General features: G+C 39.2%; 4 protein-coding genes across 8 annotated transcripts; 2 read left to right on the plus strand and 2 right to left on the minus strand.

The window, feature by feature from the left end:
- Positions 1 to 2,157: 2,157 nt before the first annotated feature.
- On the plus strand, positions 2,158 to 3,810 carry LOC103970831 (pentatricopeptide repeat-containing protein At1g05750, chloroplastic-like). The gene has a single exon (XM_009384760.2). It carries the CDS (start codon positions 2,158 to 2,160, stop codon positions 3,808 to 3,810), a length of 1,653 nt encoding a protein of 550 aa, XP_009383035.2.
- A 1,441-nt stretch (positions 3,811 to 5,251) lies between these two features.
- LOC103970139 (protein REVEILLE 1) lies at positions 5,252 to 8,195 on the minus strand. Its single transcript, XM_009383798.3, has 6 exons — positions 7,958 to 8,195; positions 7,090 to 7,200; positions 6,901 to 7,012; positions 6,760 to 6,821; positions 6,272 to 6,673; positions 5,252 to 6,195 (listed from the first exon to the last, which is right to left on the minus strand). Exons 1-6 carry the CDS (start codon positions 7,967 to 7,969, stop codon positions 5,515 to 5,517), a joined length of 1,380 nt encoding a protein of 459 aa, XP_009382073.2. The 5' UTR covers positions 7,970 to 8,195; the 3' UTR covers positions 5,252 to 5,514.
- Positions 8,196 to 12,257: 4,062 nt separating this feature from the next.
- Positions 12,258 to 14,497, plus strand: LOC103970141 (ferredoxin--NADP reductase, leaf isozyme 1, chloroplastic-like). Of its 2 annotated transcripts, none has more exons than XM_009383800.3 (9): positions 12,258 to 12,484; positions 12,560 to 12,806; positions 12,881 to 13,014; positions 13,101 to 13,179; positions 13,282 to 13,373; positions 13,450 to 13,527; positions 13,627 to 13,689; positions 13,786 to 14,020; positions 14,126 to 14,497. In XM_009383800.3, the coding sequence occupies exons 1-9, from the start codon at positions 12,371 to 12,373 to the stop codon at positions 14,191 to 14,193; spliced, it is 1,110 nt and encodes a 369-aa protein (XP_009382075.2). In that variant the 5' UTR covers positions 12,258 to 12,370; the 3' UTR covers positions 14,194 to 14,497. The 2 variants fall into 2 exon arrangements, with proteins under 2 accessions (XP_009382075.2, XP_009382076.2); XM_009383801.3 differs by having other exon boundaries at positions 12,260 to 12,484; positions 12,563 to 12,806.
- Positions 14,274 to 21,569, minus strand: LOC135596762 (MLO-like protein 9). 4 transcript variants are annotated; one of them, XM_065088885.1, is made up of 17 exons: positions 21,325 to 21,465; positions 21,028 to 21,234; positions 20,543 to 20,938; positions 20,394 to 20,451; positions 19,980 to 20,218; positions 18,219 to 18,335; positions 18,081 to 18,141; positions 17,877 to 17,965; positions 17,599 to 17,673; positions 17,430 to 17,518; positions 17,094 to 17,143; positions 16,946 to 16,986; positions 16,688 to 16,861; positions 16,468 to 16,503; positions 16,294 to 16,361; positions 15,332 to 15,392; positions 14,274 to 14,814 (listed from the first exon to the last, which is right to left on the minus strand). In XM_065088885.1, the coding sequence occupies exons 5-17, from the start codon at positions 20,211 to 20,213 to the stop codon at positions 14,431 to 14,433; spliced, it is 1,479 nt and encodes a 492-aa protein (XP_064944957.1). In that variant the 5' UTR covers positions 20,214 to 20,218; positions 20,394 to 20,451; positions 20,543 to 20,938; positions 21,028 to 21,234; positions 21,325 to 21,465; the 3' UTR covers positions 14,274 to 14,430. The 4 variants fall into 4 exon arrangements, with proteins under 4 accessions (XP_064944957.1, XP_064944956.1, XP_064944955.1 ...); XM_065088884.1 differs by having other exon boundaries at positions 20,543 to 20,926; positions 21,028 to 21,467; XM_065088883.1 differs by having other exon boundaries at positions 21,028 to 21,467.
- Between the last annotated feature and the right edge of the window lie 766 nt (positions 21,570 to 22,335).

The raw sequence follows: 22,335 nt of genomic DNA on the forward strand, positions 1-22,335 counted from the left end.
TTCTATCTTTAAATCTATCCCCTTGCACTCCCAATAACATTTTAAGCAACATTGCTTGCATCACTAGGAACTTCATATGGCATAATAACTCCAATACCCAAAAGCCTCCCTCTCATTGCCTCAAACACTATCACTTGTGTTGAAAGAAGATGGGCCTCTTCTGAAAATTACTTAACATATATCTCAAAACCTTACCAATGTCAACAGTAGTTAGGTGGATGTAACTAAAGCCAAATACAAGCTCATTAACTCTTTAGCCCATTCAGTATTAGCTAGAGTTGGTGAGTCTTTTTTGCTTACCTTCAAAAACCTAAGGATTAGTTTGGCTAAGTGGATTGGTAATAATAGATCCTCCTCAATTAGTGTTTTTGTGGATAATTGAATTTGTGACATTTAAACTTTGCTAAGCAATAGTTCTGTTATCAGATTTCTTAAACAATAGATGTTAGGATAAAGCTAAATTTTTTGATAATTTTGATAATATTTTAACTATTTGAATTTATGGTATTCACATATCATTTAATCCACCCACTTAATGATTTCTACTAAATCTGCTTACACCTTTCTATTGGACGATTCTAGAAATCTATTAGTATTAAAGATCGTTGGCATCATTTGTGGAAGCTTTTGTTATTGTCTTAGGTTAAATTATTTTGTTGGAAGCTTTTGTATTGCTACCTTCCCATATTTAATAGATTAGCTACTCTAAATATTTACGGTAACCTCTCTTGTCCTCTATATGGAATCAAACTTTCTTCATTGTACTTTTTTTTAACTTAATTTTTTCTAGTTTGATGAATGAAATATTATAAAATGACTTACACAAATGGGCTATGAATACCATTATAGCTATCATTACCATCAAATTATGATTGATTTAAAGATCTACAAATGATATCATTTATATTAACTCTATCGATTCTCCTACTAGTAGCTTTAGAGATCTTGAAATGAGATCCTTCATGCTCACTCCATCTGATCTCCTACCACTCTCGTATAGCCCATGAATCAATAGTTGTGTTAAAAGGAATATCTTTTTATTTTTTTAAATAATAAGTAGTAAAGACGAGATTCGAGTCTAGAATCTTATAATAAATTATCAAGGAAGTGATAAATCTATGCAAGAATATACTATCGAGTTCCGACGATAAGTTGTGGCACTTGAAATTTCTCTTAATAACTACTCGATAGTGATAAATATAAAATTGAGTCTCTTTAAAACTCATGATATTACAACAGAGAGCATAATAGCATAATGACGATTGAGAAGAAAAATCAAACCCACGCTCGTAAGAACACAGATAAAACAAAAAGAAAACATCCAAAAGCAAAAAAGAACTTAGGGAGTAGTAAAACCTCATTATAAAATTATAGGTCATAAATGAAAGAAGTATTGAAAGATTCATCTACAATTATTCGCGTACAAGTGTAAAAAGAGTAACTAAAATCAATATATAATAATCACAACCGAACTAGATTTTATTTCACATATGGATTCGAGTTTATCGCTGATGGCTAGACCGATGGTTATAAACTTGAATCCGACCCCAGATCATAAGTTTAAAAAAAATTATTTATTCTCAAGATCCAAGTGAAATAAGAGGTTATCGATATGATCAGCAATATCGGAAGTCAAAAGAATCTCATTTAAACAAGTTTGATGTAAAAATTTAAACTCGAGACATATCCACCGGAGTGAATTGACAAAGATGTCAAGATGAAGATAAATCACCAATACACAATCAAATTTACAACCATAAGCAACAAGTATATCAACAAAATGACATGTGATGAGTGAAAAGTTATCTACTATGTCACCCGTTCACATATATATATATATATATATATATATATATATATATATATATATTGATTATTTTGTCTTCTTCTTTCCATCTAATTTGAGTATGATTTTGAGAAATCATTATTAGCTCATATTATTATTTTAATAAAAGTTATTAGAAAACATATTTCTAATAAAATTTCCAAAAATTAATTTGTTAACTTCTTTCACCGAGCGTGCCCTCCTCCGCCTCCACCTCCCCCTCACCCTCCCGCCTCCGCCTCTGCCTCCCATGGAGTTGAGTCCTCTTTTGGGCCTTCTAACCCTAATCCTCCTGTTGCCACCCTTCTAAACCTCCCACTGAGCCCCTCAGGATGTCTTCTCGCAAAATTTTCCTCGTTTCCATCCTCCGCAACCCCAACCCGGCCTTCGACCTCAGCCCCGACGTCGCCGCCTCCCTCTTTCGCATTCTCGCCGCCCGCTCCCCCTCCTTCCCCGCCCTCCGCGCTTCCCACGCCCTCCTCATCGTCTCTGGCGCCGTCCCTTTCCACAAGCAGGTCAACCGCCGCCTCGCTGCCCTCTACTCCCGTCTATCTCCCGACGACGCCGTCCTCCTCCACTGCCAGCTCCGCTCCCCCGATCCCATTATCTCCGGATTCGTTATCAAGTCCCTCGTCCGCCGCCGCCGTGACCCCTCGGACGTCGTCGCTTTCTTCTGCCGCCACGTCCACCCCGTCGGGTGCCGCCCCAGCCGCTGCACCTTCCCGCTCCTCATCACTTCGTCTAAGTTCTCCGAGTCCATCCACCAAGGTGAGATCCTCCACTGCCTTGCGCTGAAGTTGGGATTTTTGGGCCATTTGCCCGTCCCCAACTCCTTGATCCACATGTACGCGTCTTGCGACGGGTTGGACCTGGCGAGGCAGCTGTTTGATGAAATGCCCAAGAAAGACAGAGTCTCGTACAACTCCTTGCTCGATGGATATGTCAAAAGTTGCGATTTTGATGAGGCCGAGCGGCTGCTTCGGATCATTCCTGATTGGAATGTCATTTCCTGGTCTACTCTGTTCAATGGGTTTGTTAGGAACCAGATGTTCTCCAGGGGAATCCGTTTCTTTCAGCAAATGCAAAAGCTTGGGGTCGAGCCAGATGATTGCTCGGTGGTCAGTTTGCTGGTCGTCTACGCAAATTATGAGTTAGCACAGCATGGGAAATCGGTCCATGGGCTCTTGTTGAGGAGATGGCGACAGATTCCGCTTCATGTGAGTAATGCATTGGTCAATTTTTATTGCAAATGTGGATTGTTAGATGCAGCGGCCAAAGTATTCGAGAGAACCATGGAGAAGGATTTGATTAGTTGGAACACATTGATTTCTGGCTTTGGAAGTAATGGCCGTGGTGAGGAAGCACTTGGCTTCTTCAAAAGAATGTTGCAGGAAGGTACGAAACCCAATGATATTACGTTTATTGGTATCTTAGTAGCTTGTGCTCATTCAGGCTTGGTTGAGGAAGCGCTTCACCATTTTAAGATGATGAGCTCCGAGTTTGGTATGAAGCCAACATTTGCACATCACTGGTGTTTGGTGGATTTATATGTTCGTCTTGAAAGTCCTTGCGATGCACTGAAGGTGATCCAGGAGATGCCATTGTATAATCAGTCGGCCATATGGGGTGCTGTAATTTGTCTAGCAAAAGTTCGCGGTGATATTAGTGTAGGGGAGCGTCTAGGGAAACATTTAATTGAGCTGGAACCAGATAATAGCAGAAGGTATCTGCCTCTATTAAATATTTATACTGCAGCATCAAGATGGGATAAGTATAAGGAGTTAATGGAATTGATGAAGGCAAGGGGACTCAAGAAGTTGCCCGACTGTACACTGATAGACTTGAATCTTGTTGTTCACAAGTTCTTGGTGGGTGATAAATCCCAACCAGAAATCGAGAAAGTTTATGGAGTGTTGGAGAATATTGCAAACCAACTGAAATTGCAGCCTCCCAAGGCCGATGATGCCATGGTTGATGCAATTTAGAGACAGAAGGAACTTTTGGCGTCTACGGATTTTTCTGTCTGTTTAAGATGTTGCTAACCAGCAACAACATCATACTTTTAGCTTTAATTGATCGAGTGAGAAGCAATTTTGTCCAACGAGCTGGGTGTATGATGCATAGATATTTGGGAGTAACTATTGGAAATTAAAGTCTGGTCAGGCTTTCTAAGGTACACGATGCAGACTTGATCATCTCCAGGGACATATTTTGTATTGCCTGCACCTTCAAACTTGATCATCTGAGGTGGACACTGGCATTCTTCCTTTGGTGTCTCGTGCTATTAATCTTGAGGTGGAAGGTGGCTTATGTGGTGCTGTGCAGTCAATAAAAGATAAAAATCCTCAATCTTGTCCTTAAGGAAGAACATTTTGGTTTACATAAGTGGATCGCTTTCTCCTTAATTTCCAGCTTCGTCTGCTATATCAAGTCAGCCTTTCCCTTAAAATGCACCTGACGGCTACCAAGTTGTCTCTCTTTTGGTACCTTTTCATTCTTGTTTCTGGAAGTAGCAGGCACATTGGCAACTTGCACACAAGCTGCAGGAAATCTATACTTAAGTTGATGCAGATTAGAAAGCATGAGTTCAGTTTTGGTTTGTTGCTACCATTTTTTCTACCTTTGGGAAGGTAAAGATTGAAATATAAATTTTTTTCTACCAGATTAGAAAGCACGAGTTCAGTTTTCTCTACATTTTTTCTGCCATTTTTTCATGTCACAAATGTAAAATTGACATACAAGATTTTGTATTATCTGTTCATGTCTGGAGTGTTCTGGAAGCCAAAATCTTATATTATTAAAGTTGGATGGTAGGTCTATCTCTCTAATTTTTATTATTAAAGTTGGGCAAAATATAACTTCCTCGTTAAATGTTGGGTTTCTCTCCCTTGTAAAATCTGAGAAGGAATGATTAACATAGTTAATGGTATGATACTGTCCGACATGTTCCCTTTGCAGTTCAATGATTGTGCATGTTACCTGGCTACTTTTTGTTCATTTCAAAATTGAACTTTGTTCTGTAATAATTTACCTTGCCTATGGTTTTCAATCATCATTTCTTATGAAATCACACAAGCTCTGTTATGTGTATTGATAGTTTGGAACATTTAGATCAGTGAAGTTAAATGTGTTGACATTAGATTTCCAGAATATGATGTATCATTTGAATTTGAGTAATCAGATTTTCTCAATTTCTGACTGAATGTGTGCTTTTGGAGACTCATCAATTTGTTCGAAGAAATGTGTCGAGGAAATGGTTTTAGTATATATTGCCCCCTGTAGATAAATGTTCATTAAGGGTCATCAATATCATATTATGTTTTCTGGAGCATAATAACACAGGAATGCAGTAGAATTCCCGAGTTTACTCAGTTACATAGTAAGGAGGAAATACTAACCCATCTCATGAATCAGAAACAAAACTGATTGAATAACAACAGCAAGAAAATATTGCTGCAATTGAACTGTAACTATGGCTCATCAATACATGCATCCAAAAGTTAAAAGACTCTTTATCTCTTTTGACAGCATGATCTGAACTACAACAAGGAACAGAGATGGCAGACCTAAATAATGCTTCAACTGTTCTCATAATTCACAGTTAAAAAATTTCTCCTGAGGTTAAAGAACCATCTCTGCAAACAAAGTCCAATGAATTTAGTATCGTACAGGCGACTAAGCCGTGCCTGCTACAAACACAATCTTATCGCCTGGCCTTCACCATCATCGCTTACTGTCACTGAATGCTGAGCTTCACTTTCAATGGCACACCTTCGATATGGTACAAATCCTCTAGCAGAGCTTCCACCCCCAGCTTTTGCTGCTTTCTTTGAGTCCACCCCATCGACATTCTGGTCACTTAGTCCCCAGCCACTGATAGATGCCGTGTTAGAACCACTCCAAGAACCTTCCCCCTGCATCTCTTGTTCACCTGCGGCTTCCATCGGGGATTGCTGAGGATGCTGCAGTTGTGGATAGACAAATGGGAAAGGCAAGTTGCCATACATAGACCATGGCGGAGGGAGGAACATATGTTCTACAGAGTCATCTCCAACTAATGGAAAACAATAGAACATGGGGGGTATAACACCAGGATAAGCATTCCATGCACTTCTAGTTAAATCCCTAGGTGGAACTCCATGTGCCGCGCTTTGCAAACACATTTCCAACTTGGAATTCAAATCAAAAGCTTTGTTCTCTTGGCATTCTTTGGTGTTGACAGCCACGGTTAGCTTGGCCTTTGCTGCATTCCCGTTGCTAGGAGCAGATGATTTGTTTAGATCAGTCAACACTACCATCTTTCCAAACAGCTTGAGAGCTGGTACCTGAGCTTCAGGTGATGTGTGCATATCAGAACACTGATCTATCACCTGAAACATCTTCTGATAGGTCAGTTAGATAACTAAGCTTCCCAATCAATAATAGATGTTTATTTCGGAAAATTACCATCGAAGACTGGTCTAATCTTGGGCCAAAACGTGGAAGCTTATGCTTTTCTTGAACTGTCATGGTAGTCAACTGTCCTCCATTGTCTTGGTCATTTGATCCAGCAGCAGATGCAACTGGAGACGAGCAAATGTTTTGGCTATTGGAGAACATGGAGCCCAGGGCTTCTGACCCAACAGCCGACAAAACGGAGGTAGGTGATCTGTTCTCTTCCTCACAAATTGTATGAGTTTGCAAAGGTGGCCTCTCAAGTTGTTTTAGAGCAGCAGGAGTCTCCTTGCTCGATGAGTTGCCCGATTTGCGGGGATACGGACGTAACGGTTTTCTCTTGGGTCGAGGGGGAGGAATCTCGATGGCCTTCAAGGTGACTGTGCTGTCATTACTGCCAGATTCGCGAACAACCTAAGTGCGATGAAAGACCAAAACAGTGAGCTGGAAGGAGAAGCTTTCGGTGCTTATACCAGTTACTGAAGGAAGTAGTAATGAACCTTAGAAAAGAATTTTTGGGCATGACTCCTGATCTGGACTGCTGTCTTGGTACCTATATGCTCTGCACTATAAACCCCAATCAGAGAGGACATAAGGTTAAGATCGGTCGAACTAGACATGAGAAAATTTATCATTATTACCTTCTATACGGCGCCAAGCACGCCCATACAGTTGTAAAGCTTCGAGAAACTTACTGTGTTCTTCCTCTGTCCATTTCTCTCGCTGTTTGGTTATGGTGTAAGGTTTTCTCACCTAGTTAAGAAAGCAGAAAAAGATTAGATTGGAAATGTCTAGGTTGATCAGTCTGAACTATTGATGATGGAAGATACCCTAGGAGCCTGTTCCTCCCCAGATGAGTCGATCTCCTTGGACTGAGGAATTGGTGTTTTTGCATCCACATGCATTTGATTGTGGGAGTTACAAACAGGTTGCTGTTGCTCCTGGTCACACAAAAGCCCAATTTTAGAAGCTGACTTCAGATATGTTTCTCGGCCAAGTATATATAGCATCTAGCCTTGTGCAAAGGATCAAGGAACATGAACATGATCAACTAGGAAAAGGAATCCTTTCTCTTGACCACTATTCTCACGTTGATATAGCAAGAACAACATGTCTAGCATTTAAAAACATAAAGCAAACATTCTTCTATTCAAATCTCATATTATTAATCATGAAGAAAGTGTAAACCTCTCTCTCACACACACATAAGAGAGAGAAATACTTGGTTTTGGGAAAAATTAGATTTTTTTGGGACAAAGTGCAAAATGGATCGTGATGGGATGTAGGTGACGCTATGCATCAAACCACATCTGTTGCAACAGTAAAGTGATTTCAGATCAAGGCATATCGCCATGACAGTAATCCAAACAAGCTTCCCCTAAATGTCAAAGGGTCGTCAGGCAGAAGACTGTGACGCCAGATTTAGCCGCCATCATCTCCTCCTCCCTTTTTATGCCCTTTCTTGCCTATGAGTCCATCAAAATCTACAGATACTTGAGTCCCACCGTACCTGACTCAAAATTTCTTCCCAGTAAATCCTAAACTACACGAGCACCGAGCATCAGAACAGCAAAATGAAAGGGAAAGTACCAAAAACCAAACACCCCCAAGAACTCTCTCTAAACCACAAAAAAAAAAAAAAGTAATCACCAGAAAAAGAAAGAACACCAACGAACAAAAAGATAGAGGTATATTCACCCGACTCTCCATCGCCGCAAGAGATGCTCAATCTGCCGCAGCGATCCCCCTCCAATCCCTTGTGAAATCGTCGAGAAATTACAAAAAGAACCGAACTTTAATCACCAAAGAATCCTTCCTTCCAGGAATCAGCTCCAATCCAAAGGGAAGGAAAGGAAGCCGAGGAGAGGAGAGGAGAGGTCGGAGGGGGAGAGGGGAGGCTAAAAACGAAAGTGGGCGTGACGAGAAAGCGAGAGGAGAAGGTGCCACGTCGGACGGTGATATATATATATTTTTCCTCCGTTTAATAAAATTCACTTCGTAGATGGTTCCAGAAGCCGCTTAATACTAGTGGCTGGGAGACGGTCACACGTGGCACGTCCTCTTGTCAACCCCCCACCGCCGATCTCTTAATCTTCTTCGCGCCAATCATTTTCCGTCTTCGGGAATCTTCTTTATTAATTTTAATTTTTTAATCTCCATAATTCAATTAAAAAGAGTTTTTTTTAGTAGCTTTTCCTATTTTTGCGTCTAATAATTTTGGCCTTTCCAATAAAAACTTCATATGCACTGTTTACATCCTATGCAGATAATATTCTGGACATGTATAAATGGGTCTTACATTTTTGCTCTAAATTAGTTATCAAGATGACCCAAATTCTAATTAATTGTATATTATGTTAATTTCTTGTAACTTAAGATTTATTTATATATCCCTTAATATTGCAAAATCGTAATTAATTTAAATGAGATATACTAATTAGGTTAAACAAGTATACATTTCAACTAACATCTTTCTTTTTTATCATTAAAAGTATTTTAGGTATTTATTTTAAATATTGGTACGGATGTATATGTCATTTTTAATTGTAATGGATGGATACGAAAAATCATTCCTAAATATAATGCCAAACGAGGCATGTACATAATACCTAACTGTCACGAGTCGTTATGGATCGATCAGGTGCGGAGATGCGTGCAGCGAGCGACGCCAACTTCACCACACGTCATCTCGTATTGACCGCCACTCCATTGGCCTACCGACACGCGTCCCCAGCAACCCCAGTTGAAACCCAGAAGCCAGCAGAGGATCCTCACTTGGTTGTCACATCCAAGTGCCGTGGAAGATTTCTCTTCGATTCCAAAGGATCAGACGGCAGATATACTGCGCTCAGGAGATCTACTACTTGAATGAGAAAAACATCAACATATGCGGCACTTCTGACGTATATATATATATATATATACGTGTATACATGCACATGTATATGCGTATATATACAATCCAAAGACAGGATTGGACGAAGAGTGGTGGGTAATGTTGTACACGTATGTGCTGCTCTTTGCATCTACTGCTACAACCTTCAGTTCATTCAGGCAATCACAGAGAGCAGCAGTAGTAGAAAAAAATTCCATAATTTATTTCGCTTCAGCTGCAAGAGAAGAGAGTGTACTAAAACTGGAGAGTTTGCCTGGAAATTACAGCCAAGAGAAGCATTCTTCCGAGTGGACCAATGCCTGCATGCACCCCTCCTGTCTCTTGGCAGGAATAATGGAGTCTTGGCAAACTCAGCATCAGATACCTACACATGCATCTCACCACTCTCTCTCTCTCTCTCTCTCTCTCTCTCTCTCTCCTAACTAGCAACAAGGATTTGAGAGGGGCCACGAGTGGCTAAAATCTTGTGGACCAAAAGGAGACGGAGTCCCAGTCACCAATCTAGAGAGAGATCCACATTCAATCTGCTGGTTTGGTATGTCAGGCAGAGTTGCAGGCCGGATGATGGGCATGCCAGAAGGGCGGCAGCTTGTGGCCGAGAATAGCATCAAACCAGCCTTGATGTGACCCCCCACCATGACTCCTCTCGCCTAAATCATTATGCAGCTGCTCCTGCATCTTTCTTTTTCCGACGGGGACTCTTTGCCCAGCTGCATGCATTGCGAGGTTGTTTGTCATGTGATTGCACGACGTGTCGCAAGAAGATGGCAAGGACAAGACCACGGATCTTCTTCTCGGTGGAAGATGAAGTGCCGACAACTGGGTAGTAGCCCTGCGGAAGGAGAGCAAAAGGTGGGTTATCCATCACGGGTGCGGACACATTCAGTGGATCATCCGTCATGCATTTCAACGCAGACAAATCTCCGAGCATGATTGGGAGCCGTGTGAGCCATCCATTGTCAGCTACTGTTCTGCAAGCTGCATGCTAGAAGCCGAGAAGAGTTACGTGAACATAGGAAACAAAGGACAAAGAACTGATACTCTTAGTGTTTCACTTTGTTTCTGAATCAATCATAATCACACTAATGATTCATGCTTAAATATTAGTTTTATGATTAAAGGAGACTTCCAACAATAATGATAGTTGTCATCTGTCCTCCTCGACGTAAATTGGAGTTTACTGTGGCATATGCTCTACAGTAAAACAAGCTCCTCAAGCGTTGTTGCTTATAAGCATGGAAGATCTTCTATTCTAAGATTCTAATGTTGTCATTCAGTGGAGAGAAGACATAAAATTGGCCACTGGTCCTGAGAACAGAACAATGTCTTTAAGGACACACCATTGAGAATGTGCCAAGAGTAATGAATGTCATGAATTAATCTGGATTAAGTCGAACTACTGGATATAAAAATATTCATTACATATAAAGCCTGAGTTCAAGTGGTTTGGTTAATGGCATGAGGTGGAGGGGAAGAAGGATATAAACTTATCTTCATTACATATATCCACACATGGTTAATGGATTAAGTCGAACTACTGGATATAAAAATATTCATTACATACTTGATCTTCCTTTATTTTTATTTTTATTTTTATTTTTATTTGTAATTTTACCTTACATTATTTTTATTTGCAAATATTCATATAAATTGATTTACCTTACATTATTTGTAATAGAAGTATATAATAATTCTTTATATTCAAAACTCATTGTGCAATTCATAAGCTAAATTCCATTGGGTAGGAACATCTCTTGAAAATATATTTTTTTGTCTTTTATCATTTAATCTGCAATATCCTGCCTACTCTTTCATTACTTGTGGATGAGTTTACAAAAAATAAAATTACTTGTTTGGTGGAATAAAAAAAAAGAGATTTAAGTACTCATTATACACATAAATTTAACATGCACATTTAATGTGAAAAAAATTACCACCAAAAGCTGGTTGGCAAACTTGCTAAAACTCAGGAATAAATGCAATATTTGCAGATGTATTATTAAAAAATAATTTTTTAAAAAAACTTAAATAGTTTTTATCATTCTATAAATATTATTGATAATATGACATTCATCAAAAATTTAAAAGTCAATTATTCTATTTTGCATGGTTCAATCACTATCAACCCAATGACATATAATCCTAGTTTATTTGCTAATAATCATTTCAAATATCACTATAAATTGAAACAGATCCATTAAAAGAATGAAAAATATTTTAAGATTTCTTTATATATATGTAAAGTTCATAAACAGTGTGTTGGAGTGGTTCTAGGAATATATCTTGTAGTATAATTTAAAGTATTTTAACAATAACTAATAAAATCTAATTTTTCACCAAGATTAAAAGAGAGGTATTTGACAGAAATAAATTTTGTTTATTCTTCTCTATTTTTTTCAAGGGAAGAATGAAATACTTGATAATGGTTAGTTGTTTAATTGAAAATTTTACTTTTGACTTTTATTAAGACCCACTTGAATAATAATAATAATAATAATAATAATAATAATAATAATAATAATATTATTATTATTATTATTATTATTATTATTATTTATCCCTGTTTGTCGATATCAGTTTGTCGAACCGTTCATTGGTTTGGGTTTTTGGAACAGTTCAGTTCTGGTTCGAAGGTCGGGGCTCCGATGATGGCAAATCTTCTTGCATGTCCGACTTGGGACAGAGCACTGCAAAACAAGCAAGAGCTATTGTCTCTTGCAGGAGCAGTAATAGAGGAGAGGTTGAAGAACCGAGAGGAGGATGCACAAGAGCGTTGGCTTCACCATATCACCCACCTCACCAACCTGGAGAAAGAAGAGCAGAAGCCCATCCGCTGCGCCTGCCGCTGGACGTGCGACGACCGGGCATGCAATTACGTCCCTCCACTGCCACTGTGCTCGTCTTCCTTCCACCTTCGCAAACGCTTGGCATCGGCTTCTGCTTCCACTGCTCCACGCACAACCCTCTCATCCTGACGAGCCATCGAGGGAACGGGTCGATCGGGTTTACGTGGAACCCGGCCCGACCCGACTCAGCCCGTCTCCTTCCTCCGCTGGTTGATGCAAGACGCCCTTCGACCACACATACGACCACTTCACTCCCATCACCAATGTCCGCCAACCATTCCAATCTCCCTATCCTCTCCCGCCTTCTTCGCTCTCTTAGTCAACCCCTCCTCACCCAGCTTCCCTTCTTCCCCTCCCCAGAATTCCATCATGGCCACCGCTGCTGTGACTGCCGCAGTCTCCCTCCCTTCCTCCAAGTCCTCCGCCCTCAACAAGACCCCATCCGTCTCTCCTGTCTCTCTCGAGAGGATCAGCTTCCAGAAGGCGAGTCCGTCTCCTTACTTCTTTGTCATCCATATATCTAGTACTGATTGCTTCTTGGGAATGGATGGATTCCAGCAGGCGGCACGCTTGCAGTCAAGAAAAGTACCGGCGGCCGATGCCAGGAAGTTGGTCTCGGTACGAGCCCAGGTCACGACCGAAGCTCCGGCCAAGGTCGCGAAGGTCTCGAAGAAGGACGACGAAGGCGTTGTGACCAACAAGTTCAAGCCCAAGGATCCCTACACCGGGACATGCCTCCTGAACACCAAGATCACCGGCGACGATGCCCCCGGCGAGACTTGGCACATGGTCTTCAGCACAGAGGGTAATCCTGTCTCAGCCCATGTACGTGCGTATACTTCTGGATTCTACTGTGTTCATTGCGTGCATCGTCTACAGGAGAAATCCCCTACAGAGAGGGACAATCCATCGGTGTCATCCCTGACGGGGTCGACAAGAACGGGAAGCCGCACAAGCTCAGGCTGTACTCCATCGCCAGCAGTGCTCTTGGAGACTTTGGTGATTCCAAGACCGTAAGCCATCCAAATTCCTACTTGGGACTTGCAAGTTCCTGGTCACATTAATCGGATTCCTTGAGTGCCGCTATGTCCTTCCGTAGGTGTCGCTCTGCGTGAAGCGGCTTGTTTACACCAACGAGCAAGGGGAGATCGTCAAAGGAGTCTGCTCCAATTTCTTATGTAACGATCCTAACCTCTCCAGAATCATTCATGAACATGCAACAGGATATCTTGTTTTCTGTGATGATTTCTTCTCTTCTCTGTTCTGCCACTATATGTCAGGTGACCTGAAGCCTGGTGCTGATGTCAAGATTACAGGACCAGTCGGGAAGGAAATGCTAATGCCAAAAGATCCAAATGCAACCATCATCATGGTAATAGAATGCCATGGGTTTGGTGTTCTTCGATTAAGATTGTTCTATAGCTACATGCCTGATCCGTCCATTGCAGCTTGCAACTGGCACTGGAATCGCTCCATTCCGCTCTTTCCTGTGGAAGATGTTCTTTGAGAAGCATCATGATTATAAGGTGATGTTCTTGGCCGATGAATCCAAACGCCATTCACTGGGATCTTGTAGTTGACTGTAGTATCAGCATAATGTACTGATGCATTCGGATAAGTTGCAGTTCAATGGACTAGCATGGCTCTTCTTGGGAGTTCCTACGAGTAGCTCATTGCTCTACAAGGAGGTCAGCTTGAAATCTTGATGCCGGTGACAAGATCTCAAATTTGACTACTTCCACACATCAGCGGTTGATCAAATTGTGTGTCTGCTGCTGGCTTAGGAGTTTGAGAAGATGAAGGAGAAATCACCAGACAATTTCCGGGTCGACTATGCCGTCAGCAGAGAGCAAACCAACGAGAAGGGAGAGAAGATGTACATCCAGACTCGCATGGCGGAGTTCGCTGAGGAACTGTGGCAGCTACTCAAGAAGGAGAATACCTATGTATACATGTGTGGGCTGAAAGGGATGGAGAAGGGAATTGATGACATTATGGTCTCTTTGGCTGCCAAGGATGGTCAGTCTAACGCAATGATGGTATATTTTGCCGCAAACCATTCATAGGTCACTGAAATCCCTCTCTCTCTCTCTCTCTCTCTCTCTCTCTCTCTCTCTCTTGCAGGCATTGACTGGTTGACTTACAAGAGGGAATTGAAGAGAGCAGAACAATGGAACGTGGAAGTCTACTGATGTTTCAAGTAAACAGGTGGCCTTAAATCTGAAACATCCCAGAATCCAACTCCTTCCTTCTTGTCACAACAAAGGCCAAGTTGAAATTTGGCTTCTGCTCCCAGGTCTTTGTTATCTGTGTCAACAAGGAAATCTAAGACATCATGTTCTTGGGACTACTTGGGAAATCTAAGCCTGGCTAGTGCCGATGTATGACAACTATAATTATAATAGATACAGGAACCAACACAACGGATGTCAGCGTTTCTCTTTTCTTGCTGTTTGAGCAGCAAACATTGCGAATGAGAACTCATCTTCTGTGTTCTGTTGTTCTCCGACGTGCAACTGATGTTGGGTTGGTTCGGACAAGGTTGATATCTCAACTTCTGTCTCCAAACTGTGATGGCCCAAAACATGTCTTCTTCCAGAAGGGGTATAAACTGCACCCATATGCCCAGCAGTTGCACTCCTCTGCATAGGGTTAACTGGAGATGCCTGTGGGCTCATCGTGGAGCTCGGTTCGTGGACAGAGGAAGAACGTGAGAGTCCTTTCTCTTGTTTTTTCTTCGCAATTTGATGCCATTTTATTAGGGCCTTCGAAGTCTCTTCATCGAATATGGACCTTTTCATCTGTGAACCCATCTGCGAACACATCGAATAAAATTCAAGAAAATTTGTATTGTAATTTAAACATGCAATCTCAAAAAGCTAGAACGATATCTATGTTTCAATCCGCCATTAGAAGAAAGCTCTCTGACTCTGCTTGCATGCATGCAAGATGAGGAAACAGATTTTATTTTCTATCTCATACAGGAACCTCTGCATGTATCGATTGATCTCGAGCTTCTAGGATTTTTGGTGATTGGAAACAGATTAAAGCTGCATATTGGACGCTTGTTGGTTTGATAATTTGCTAATACTAGTATCAATCTACTTACTGATGAACAATAAGGTTGGAGCTTACCACTAAGCAGAGAAATGTATGATGCCATACTTCATTCACCAATATAAACTACACAGCAGTTTTCTTACGGACTAACAAAGGATGTGTTAAGACATGAGTACAAGGGATCGATGAGACTTCTTGAAATGAGGAACATACTCTTGCAATCAATATATGGTTGAAAATTAAAAGAAAAAACCCCATAAAAACTCGTACCTGAGACACAAGCGCATAAAGTGGAAGTGTAATATACGAACAAAAGAATTGGACTAACACCCTGCACACCAATGAAACAGAAGCATTAAGTCCATATGTTTGCAACAACTAGTTAAACTTTGTTACAATAAGAACATGAATTCAGCACCGCTAAGAAGTTGCATAAATACATGATGATATCATTCATCCCAAACATCTCAAGTTTGTCTGAACAACAGCTGAAGAAGAAACAATCCAATGGAACAAAGAACAGATCCTATTGATACTCATCATGTGGTCGGTCACTCTATGTCTGTCATTCCTATGAGAGACGGCATAGAAATCCTATTTTCCATCGTTTCTCATCCGATATTAATTTGCTCCACTTTGCAAGAGACAAAAGGTCCACCATACATGTGGAGCCCATGCTAGTGTAAGCACATCCGATATTAAACACTATATATATACACGAAGCGCGTCCGAGTCCATGCTAGTGCAGATATGAACGATAACGTATGAGCATGTATAACTTTTAGATATATTATGTGGGTGCATTTTCTTGTGGTTAGAGGTTATAATTATGTATAAGAGTCAAAATCATTATGTTAAGAAAAAATCCTATCATTTTATTTAGTAAATTAGCATGTTTTACTTTTAAGATTGCCTATACTCTTACTGATAGAAATGAATGAAAAAATGATATCCGGAACTAGAAATAGAGTGTTACAGTTGTTGCATTAGAACCCAAGTCATAAGTCCCGTAGGTTATCTATATCTACAAAAGCATGAAACGGACTACTCAATTATATTATAAGTTTTAATAATTAAATTACATTGATTTTCTTATTAATATATAATGCTCCTATATTTGACAGGTAAGATGTGAATAACTTGGGAATAATCGAAAAGATATTATAAAAATAAGAGAGATTGCATAATCTTGAAGAATACTTAGAGAGATTTTGAGGATTTTTCAAACTTACCCGATGATAACTTTCACAATGATGGAAACAAAATTTTCATGAAAACAAGACTTCAGACCAAACTCGTACTGCAAAATTAAATATAAAAAAAAAGAAAGGAAGTCAGGTTGCTCAAATATAATATATGATAAGCGACGACGAAGAACGAAGAATTAGCAAGATATAGTAACTTACCCATATCCAAAAGAAGTATGTGATCTGAAATGCACTCTGGGAGAAATATTAAAAAAATAAAAATTAATTTAGCTTCGAAAAGATTGTACAATCAAATAAATCAAAGAGTAAGTAAAAGAAGTATATATCATTGAAAAGAAAAAGGAAAAAGTCATATTTTGATTAAATGACAAGATTATCAACCAGGATAGAATAGTTAGAGAGGAAGCAACATGGCAACCTGAAATAGTGCAAAATGGATGAGAAATAGAACAAAATATGGACGTCCAAACCAAAAATGGTGGTCACTGAGTTGCACCAGAGGAATTCCTTGAATGACAGTATGTCTCTCTTCAATTTCAATAGCCATTCTTGTGATGATCACATGCAGCTTCATTCCGACTGCCAAAATTGTCTACATTGCCGGCCATAGAAAAAGTTAGAAATCTGATCGTACCAAATGATTCGTATGTGATGTATAGTAAAACCTCCATCTTACAACTAGAGGAATTATCGATGCCCAGAACTTTTCCTTCCATCCTGAAGGAAGAAGAAAGTAAAGGAGATGGTCAAACATCATATACTCGATTGTCTCTTTCTTCATTTGTACGTCTGAAGAATAATGGCAACATCATATGTACACTCACCATGGACGTTAAGAAGCAGAATGATCACAGCAGAAGCCCATAACACAGGACTGTGTGGCGAAAGAAGGAACAAATTCAAGTCCAACTTTAGAGGAAAATTTTGTTCCAAAGAAAGGCTTTAAAGGTAGGAAATACCAAATATATGGTTAGATGATTCTTATGTTAATCGAAAGAGACATGCAATTTGATGTAACAATACCAAATATATATGACTGTACACTCGAACAACATTAGATTTAATATCAATGGGTACTGAATTTGATGAAAAATTTCAGATCCTTCCAATTTCAAAGCCATTTTGGTGAGTGATAGAAAGGAAAGAAAGATAGAAGTGACCTGATCCCTGCCACAATCTTGAAGTCATCCTCCAGTGTCCTCTTTATATATTTTTGAAAGTTAAACTTACTTCCCGGAGCCAGATGAGCCTATACAACATTGAAATATCACAAACAAGACAATTCAAGCACAAATTATCAGGTATGCATCTGTTGTTGCTGGAACTTACATTGATAAAACCATGGCGCAAAGCCATGTAATCTGCTTTACAAACAGACCTAAAAAATTGCCTAAAAAAGCTTACCTGTAAAGGACAAAATGAGAAGAAAAAAAAAAGAGATGGTAAGGTGATGGATAATGATGTTTTAGTCCAAGAATCCATAAAAAAATTATATAATCAAATGACAGGAATAACAATGCTTTTATTATGTTTGCAAATCACTCCTATAAAATGATCATTTGGTTGTGCTACAATGCACGCAATTGTGACAATTCTTATCTGCTTACAAAGTAGAAACAGATGGTGACCCTATTCCAGATACTTGTATGCCGTCTCACAAAGGATGTCTCATGAGTGAATCTGAATCTTGAAGGATCTGCATAGTTTACAAACGAATGACTCAAACATAATGAACTACGTGACAACATGGAACATACTGAGAGATGATGTTAGCTAGCAAATAAAGAGAACTTTGGGGAGTAGCAATGTACCCTTGGAGAATTCATACTCAGGTGATGAAATCTCACTTTCCCAATGCTTCCATCTGCCCATCTGCATGTCCGTGATAAGCAGGTGCAGGTATTATTCTAATGCCTAATGAATTCTACAATTACTTCAGAAATGTATACCTTAAGTCTTCCAAGGGCCATTGTAGTAAAGCTACTAGCAACATGAAACACAGCCAAGAAGAAAATTAAGATGTGCAATTGATGAAGTCCATTCGTTGAAATAAGTGGCACCTTTCCCTGTAAGGAGGATCACTCCGAATAAGCAAGTGCATAAATGACATTGAAGAGAACAATAAGTCTTCATAGGAACTCGAAAGCAACATAATGCACGACATTTAGAATGGATGTGACAAGTGATCGCAATGGTCATGGAATACCTACCTATTAGTTCACTCGTATTGCCCAGAAGGGACCCGTTGTCACCATGTTACCACCACAAGATGATGTGAAGATGTGAAGGTAAGGATTAAACCCTTCTTATATGGCCACTTAAATTGAAATTCCCATATTTAGATAGAAGGTTTTAGATCGATTGACATTACAGTTCATAAAATTTGACCTTGTCATCAATGCTGTCACAAGGGTTCAACAGTATATGATTGAAATATTAAAAATAGATTCTTAATAACTTCTTGCCAAGAGCGGAATACATTACTCACAGTTTTTAAACAGTTTGAAAGACAATAGCAACAGATAAAAGGAGAGAGTGAATTACAAGAAATAACATTATTAGAGATGATATTATTGAGAATCGATTTAATGATAAATAACTTAGATAGTTTTAAACATATTCTAAATAGTTTGTGATCAATGTTTTGAATAGAGTCATGATACCATAATAAGAATAATAGCTTAAATACATTAACATGTCCCTCTTCTATTAGACAAGCTCACTGCTATGATACCATGATAAGAATAATAGAATATAAGAATAATTATTGAATAAGCTTTATAACTTTAGCTTAAATACATTAACATGTCCCTCTCCATTTCCTTATATAGTTGGAAAAATCTTATCTTCTATTAGTTCTTATATCTAACTTTTTGGGCAAATGATATAAATTTTGAAGTATCAAGATGAATACTCCATTAAGTCTTAGGATCTTTAGAATTTAGTAAAGAATGAATATGAAGATCTAAAATAAAAAAAATTAGGTTGAAAAAGAATAGAAAAAATGACTCAAATACATTATTCTTCATTCAACAAATTATACAAGAAATAATCTTCATAAGAATTATAGCAGCTACAATCTCAAGACAAGTTTGATTGATATTTTAAAATAATTTTCAAAGCTTATCGAAGGTGATTATAATAAAACTTCAAATCTTTCGTCGTGAGTTTAAAACTTTATTCATGAAAAATAATGGATCAGTGCAAGATTTTCTTTTTCGAATGACTCAAATTGTTAGTCAAATGAAATCTTACCGTAAACATCTTCATGATCATATAATTATTATAAAAGTTTTAAAAAATTAAACTTTAAAATTTGATCAAATTGTCACCGCAATTGAGAAGTCAAAAGATTTATCTATCATTTTCGATGAAATAATAAGCTCATCATATATATATAATATATATATATATATATATATATATATATATATATATATATATATAAGTACAAAGGAGGAAAGTACAAGTCCAACAAAAGTATGGTTTCTTTTAAAGCCTTTATCATAAATATATTTATCTACAATATTCATCAAGAATCCAGAGAATTATAGCAAAAGAGAGTCGTATTGTTACCAATTATGTTTGGTGGAAGTGAACATTATGAGCATATAAAATTACGTTCTATTTCCAGGTCGAAAGAAACAACTGCAGGAACAAGCAAAAGCAATTTGATTGAAATCACAAAACTTTTTAATGGGTGTACTTACCGCGGAACATGAAACAATCGATCCCGCAGCTAATATCCTGCGTTTTACATTTGGGTCAGTGAGTGCATTTGTTAATAGTCTCCTTCTGTGTCTTCCATCTGCCTCTTCTTCTGTCTCTGTATCTGTTTTCCTTGAGCATGGCAACATGGTATCTGCAACTTTGTACGGTACGCAGATTTTGACAATGTACTTCTGCCCAAAGGTCAGTAGCAAAGAGATAAAACCCAGAATCATCAGCTCTGCAAAGCCAACACAGTCAAATTAGTGTCAGTGGCTTTAGCTAAATGTATGTGCAGCAAACTCATATATGTGCCTGCCTCACGGCAATTTCAGAAATCATGGAAATGAATGAGAACAGACTTCATAATGAAATAGAATACACGTTTGTGCATACAAAATAAATATTTATGTTACCAGCCTTAATCTTCTCGAGAGCTTCAAATAGTGCCCTTTTGTGCTTCTCAGTCAGCCACTGAAAACATAGTTCACACAGTAGTGGGACATCAGAATGTCATCTTGTGGAGCGCAGCAGCAAAACGTAAGAAAACAAGAAACACACATACACTTGATGCAACAAAACACACTATAATCTGGCTGGAGTGTCTGAGTAAAAACACAACAAAATTTCAACTCCCGAATTCAAGTGCAGAGAAACTTAAAAGCATCGCTTGAGGTTTGTCGGCGTTCTTCTTTTCATGTGTTTTTTCAAAGCATAATCGCACACGTAGACAAGAGAAAGGTCGTTCTTGAAGTTTCGTGATCTCCAAAATGTGATCTTTTAGTGAACTTTTTCCTTCCAATTTTACTGGTTAGGAGACCAAGTTCACAACCCCCGATCACTGACCTTGCAGAGCTCAAAATAAGGTCAAAGACAAGGCAAAACACATCAAACGGTTCTTGAGTACTTCCTCGAGATACGTCCTTCGGATCCCAACTCCGCTCCAAAACTAAGCTCAATTCTTGAACATAAAACCCATCAAACACCATAAAAGAAAAAGGCATAATCTTCAAGAAATATTGGAGAAGTTTCTTGGATACAGTATACTACCTTTCGGTCCCTGTTCCGCTCCGGAAGCCTCGAAACAGCCGAAAAGAATAACCATCTCCCAGAACCCAAAACCCATGAAAACAATAAAACTGAAAAGGAAACTATCTCTTGGGTAATTCTCCGACACATCACCTTTTGATCGTTGTTCCACACTCCAAAACCAAGCGTACAAAGGCGAGCAAGTCCGAATCGTTCACAAAACACCGTCTCCCGGAACACAAAACCCCATCAAAACATGGAAAGAATAAGAAAGAAAGAAAGAAAGAAAGAAAGAAGCAAGATTTCTTCATTATTTACCTCCCCGAAGCGATGGAGGCCCTTCTCCAACAATATGGAGATGACGACGATGACGGCGCACACGACGGCGACCGCCCACGTCGGTGTCTGGTCGAGCTCTCTCGAGTTCCCGCCTCCGCCTCCGGCCATCCCTTGACAACCCCTGAACTCTCTTCTTTATTCGAATCCACTGCCTTCGGAGAAACGCTGGGCCTGCGACGAATCCCCTAGGCGAGCTTTATAGGAAGGCGGGAATCGGAATTGGAATTGGAAGGAAGACTCGCAACGCGACATGGCTTGGCTTCCTCGCTTGTCCTCGTTCGAGAGCTCGGACTACGTGACATTCCCGCAAAAGCAAAGGGCATAAGATGACGTCACCTCATGGGACCCAAAGGCGGGTGGGGTCCACTTGAGAGTGAACTTTTGGACGGTGATCCTTTGTTCTTTTCCCCAGGGTGACCAAGAAGTCAACGTGCGAACAAACGGTCAACAAAGCTCTCTCTCTCTCTTTCTCTGCCCTTTCCTTTACGGTGTTCAGGATGGATGATGGGAGAATTAATGCGGACCACCAAGGACTCTCTTGTTGACTCCGCACCTCCCGTCACCTCCCACAGTCGAGATGTAAACTGACGACCAAGAAAAGCACTATGGGACGAGACTGATTGAGTTAATTTACTCACATGTAGTAGAAAAATTCTAATACTCCTAAAGAGAATTTTTTTGATTTATATGAAAGGATATAGTAGTGAATGTTAAACCATTTAAATTTATTTATTTTTAGATTGTTATATTGATATTGAGATTTTCTTCTCAGCCCAAGTAGAGAGTTTTGATTAAGTTGATTTTTTTTCTTGCATTAATATCATATTTCCATGGCATAAAATGAGTTAAGTGGATGGAAAGTATATTTCTGATAAGGTTATTTACTTCCACATTGGTCCGAGTAGTATATGAGAATCAAGGACTCATAAGTTCATCAGATTTTTTTTATTTTTAAAAATATTTTTTAAAATTTATACGTCCATCGCCAAA

Source organism: Musa acuminata, chromosome BXJ1-11, assembly GCF_036884655.1.
Source record: "Musa acuminata AAA Group cultivar baxijiao chromosome BXJ1-11, Cavendish_Baxijiao_AAA, whole genome shotgun sequence".
Taxonomy (NCBI): Eukaryota; Viridiplantae; Streptophyta; class Magnoliopsida; order Zingiberales; family Musaceae; genus Musa; species Musa acuminata.

What these genes read in the sequence shown, in the direction of transcription:
- LOC103970831 (XM_009384760.2), top strand. Translation starts at nt 2,158, where the DNA reads ATGTCTTCTCGCAAAATTTTCCTCGTTTCCATCCTCCGCAACCCCAAC.
- LOC103970139 (XM_009383798.3), bottom strand. An exon ending in GGGAGGAACAGGCTCCTAGG is followed by an intron (nt 7,013 to 7,089) that starts GTATCTTCCATC and finishes TTTCTTAACTAG; the next exon opens with GTGAGAAAACCTTACACCAT. An exon ending in GATTAGACCAGTCTTCGATG is followed by an intron (nt 6,196 to 6,271) that starts GTAATTTTCCGA and finishes AAGATGTTTCAG; the next exon opens with GTGATAGATCAGTGTTCTGA.
- LOC103970141 (XM_009383800.3), top strand. Translation starts at nt 12,371, where the DNA reads ATGGCCACCGCTGCTGTGACTGCCGCAGTCTCCCTCCCTTCCTCCAAG. An exon ending in AGAGGATCAGCTTCCAGAAG is followed by an intron (nt 12,485 to 12,559) that starts GCGAGTCCGTCT and finishes GATGGATTCCAG; the next exon opens with CAGGCGGCACGCTTGCAGTC. An exon ending in AGTCTGCTCCAATTTCTTAT is followed by an intron (nt 13,180 to 13,281) that starts GTAACGATCCTA and finishes ACTATATGTCAG; the next exon opens with GTGACCTGAAGCCTGGTGCT.
- LOC135596762 (XM_065088882.1), bottom strand. Translation starts at nt 21,453, where the DNA reads ATGGCCGGAGGCGGAGGCGGGAACTCGAGAGAGCTCGACCAGACACCG. An exon ending in TCCATTTTGCACTATTTCAG is followed by an intron (nt 16,504 to 16,687) that starts GTTGCCATGTTG and finishes TATTTCTCCCAG; the next exon opens with AGTGCATTTCAGATCACATA. An exon ending in CATACTTCTTTTGGATATGG is followed by an intron (nt 16,362 to 16,467) that starts GTAAGTTACTAT and finishes TTAATTTTGCAG; the next exon opens with TACGAGTTTGGTCTGAAGTC.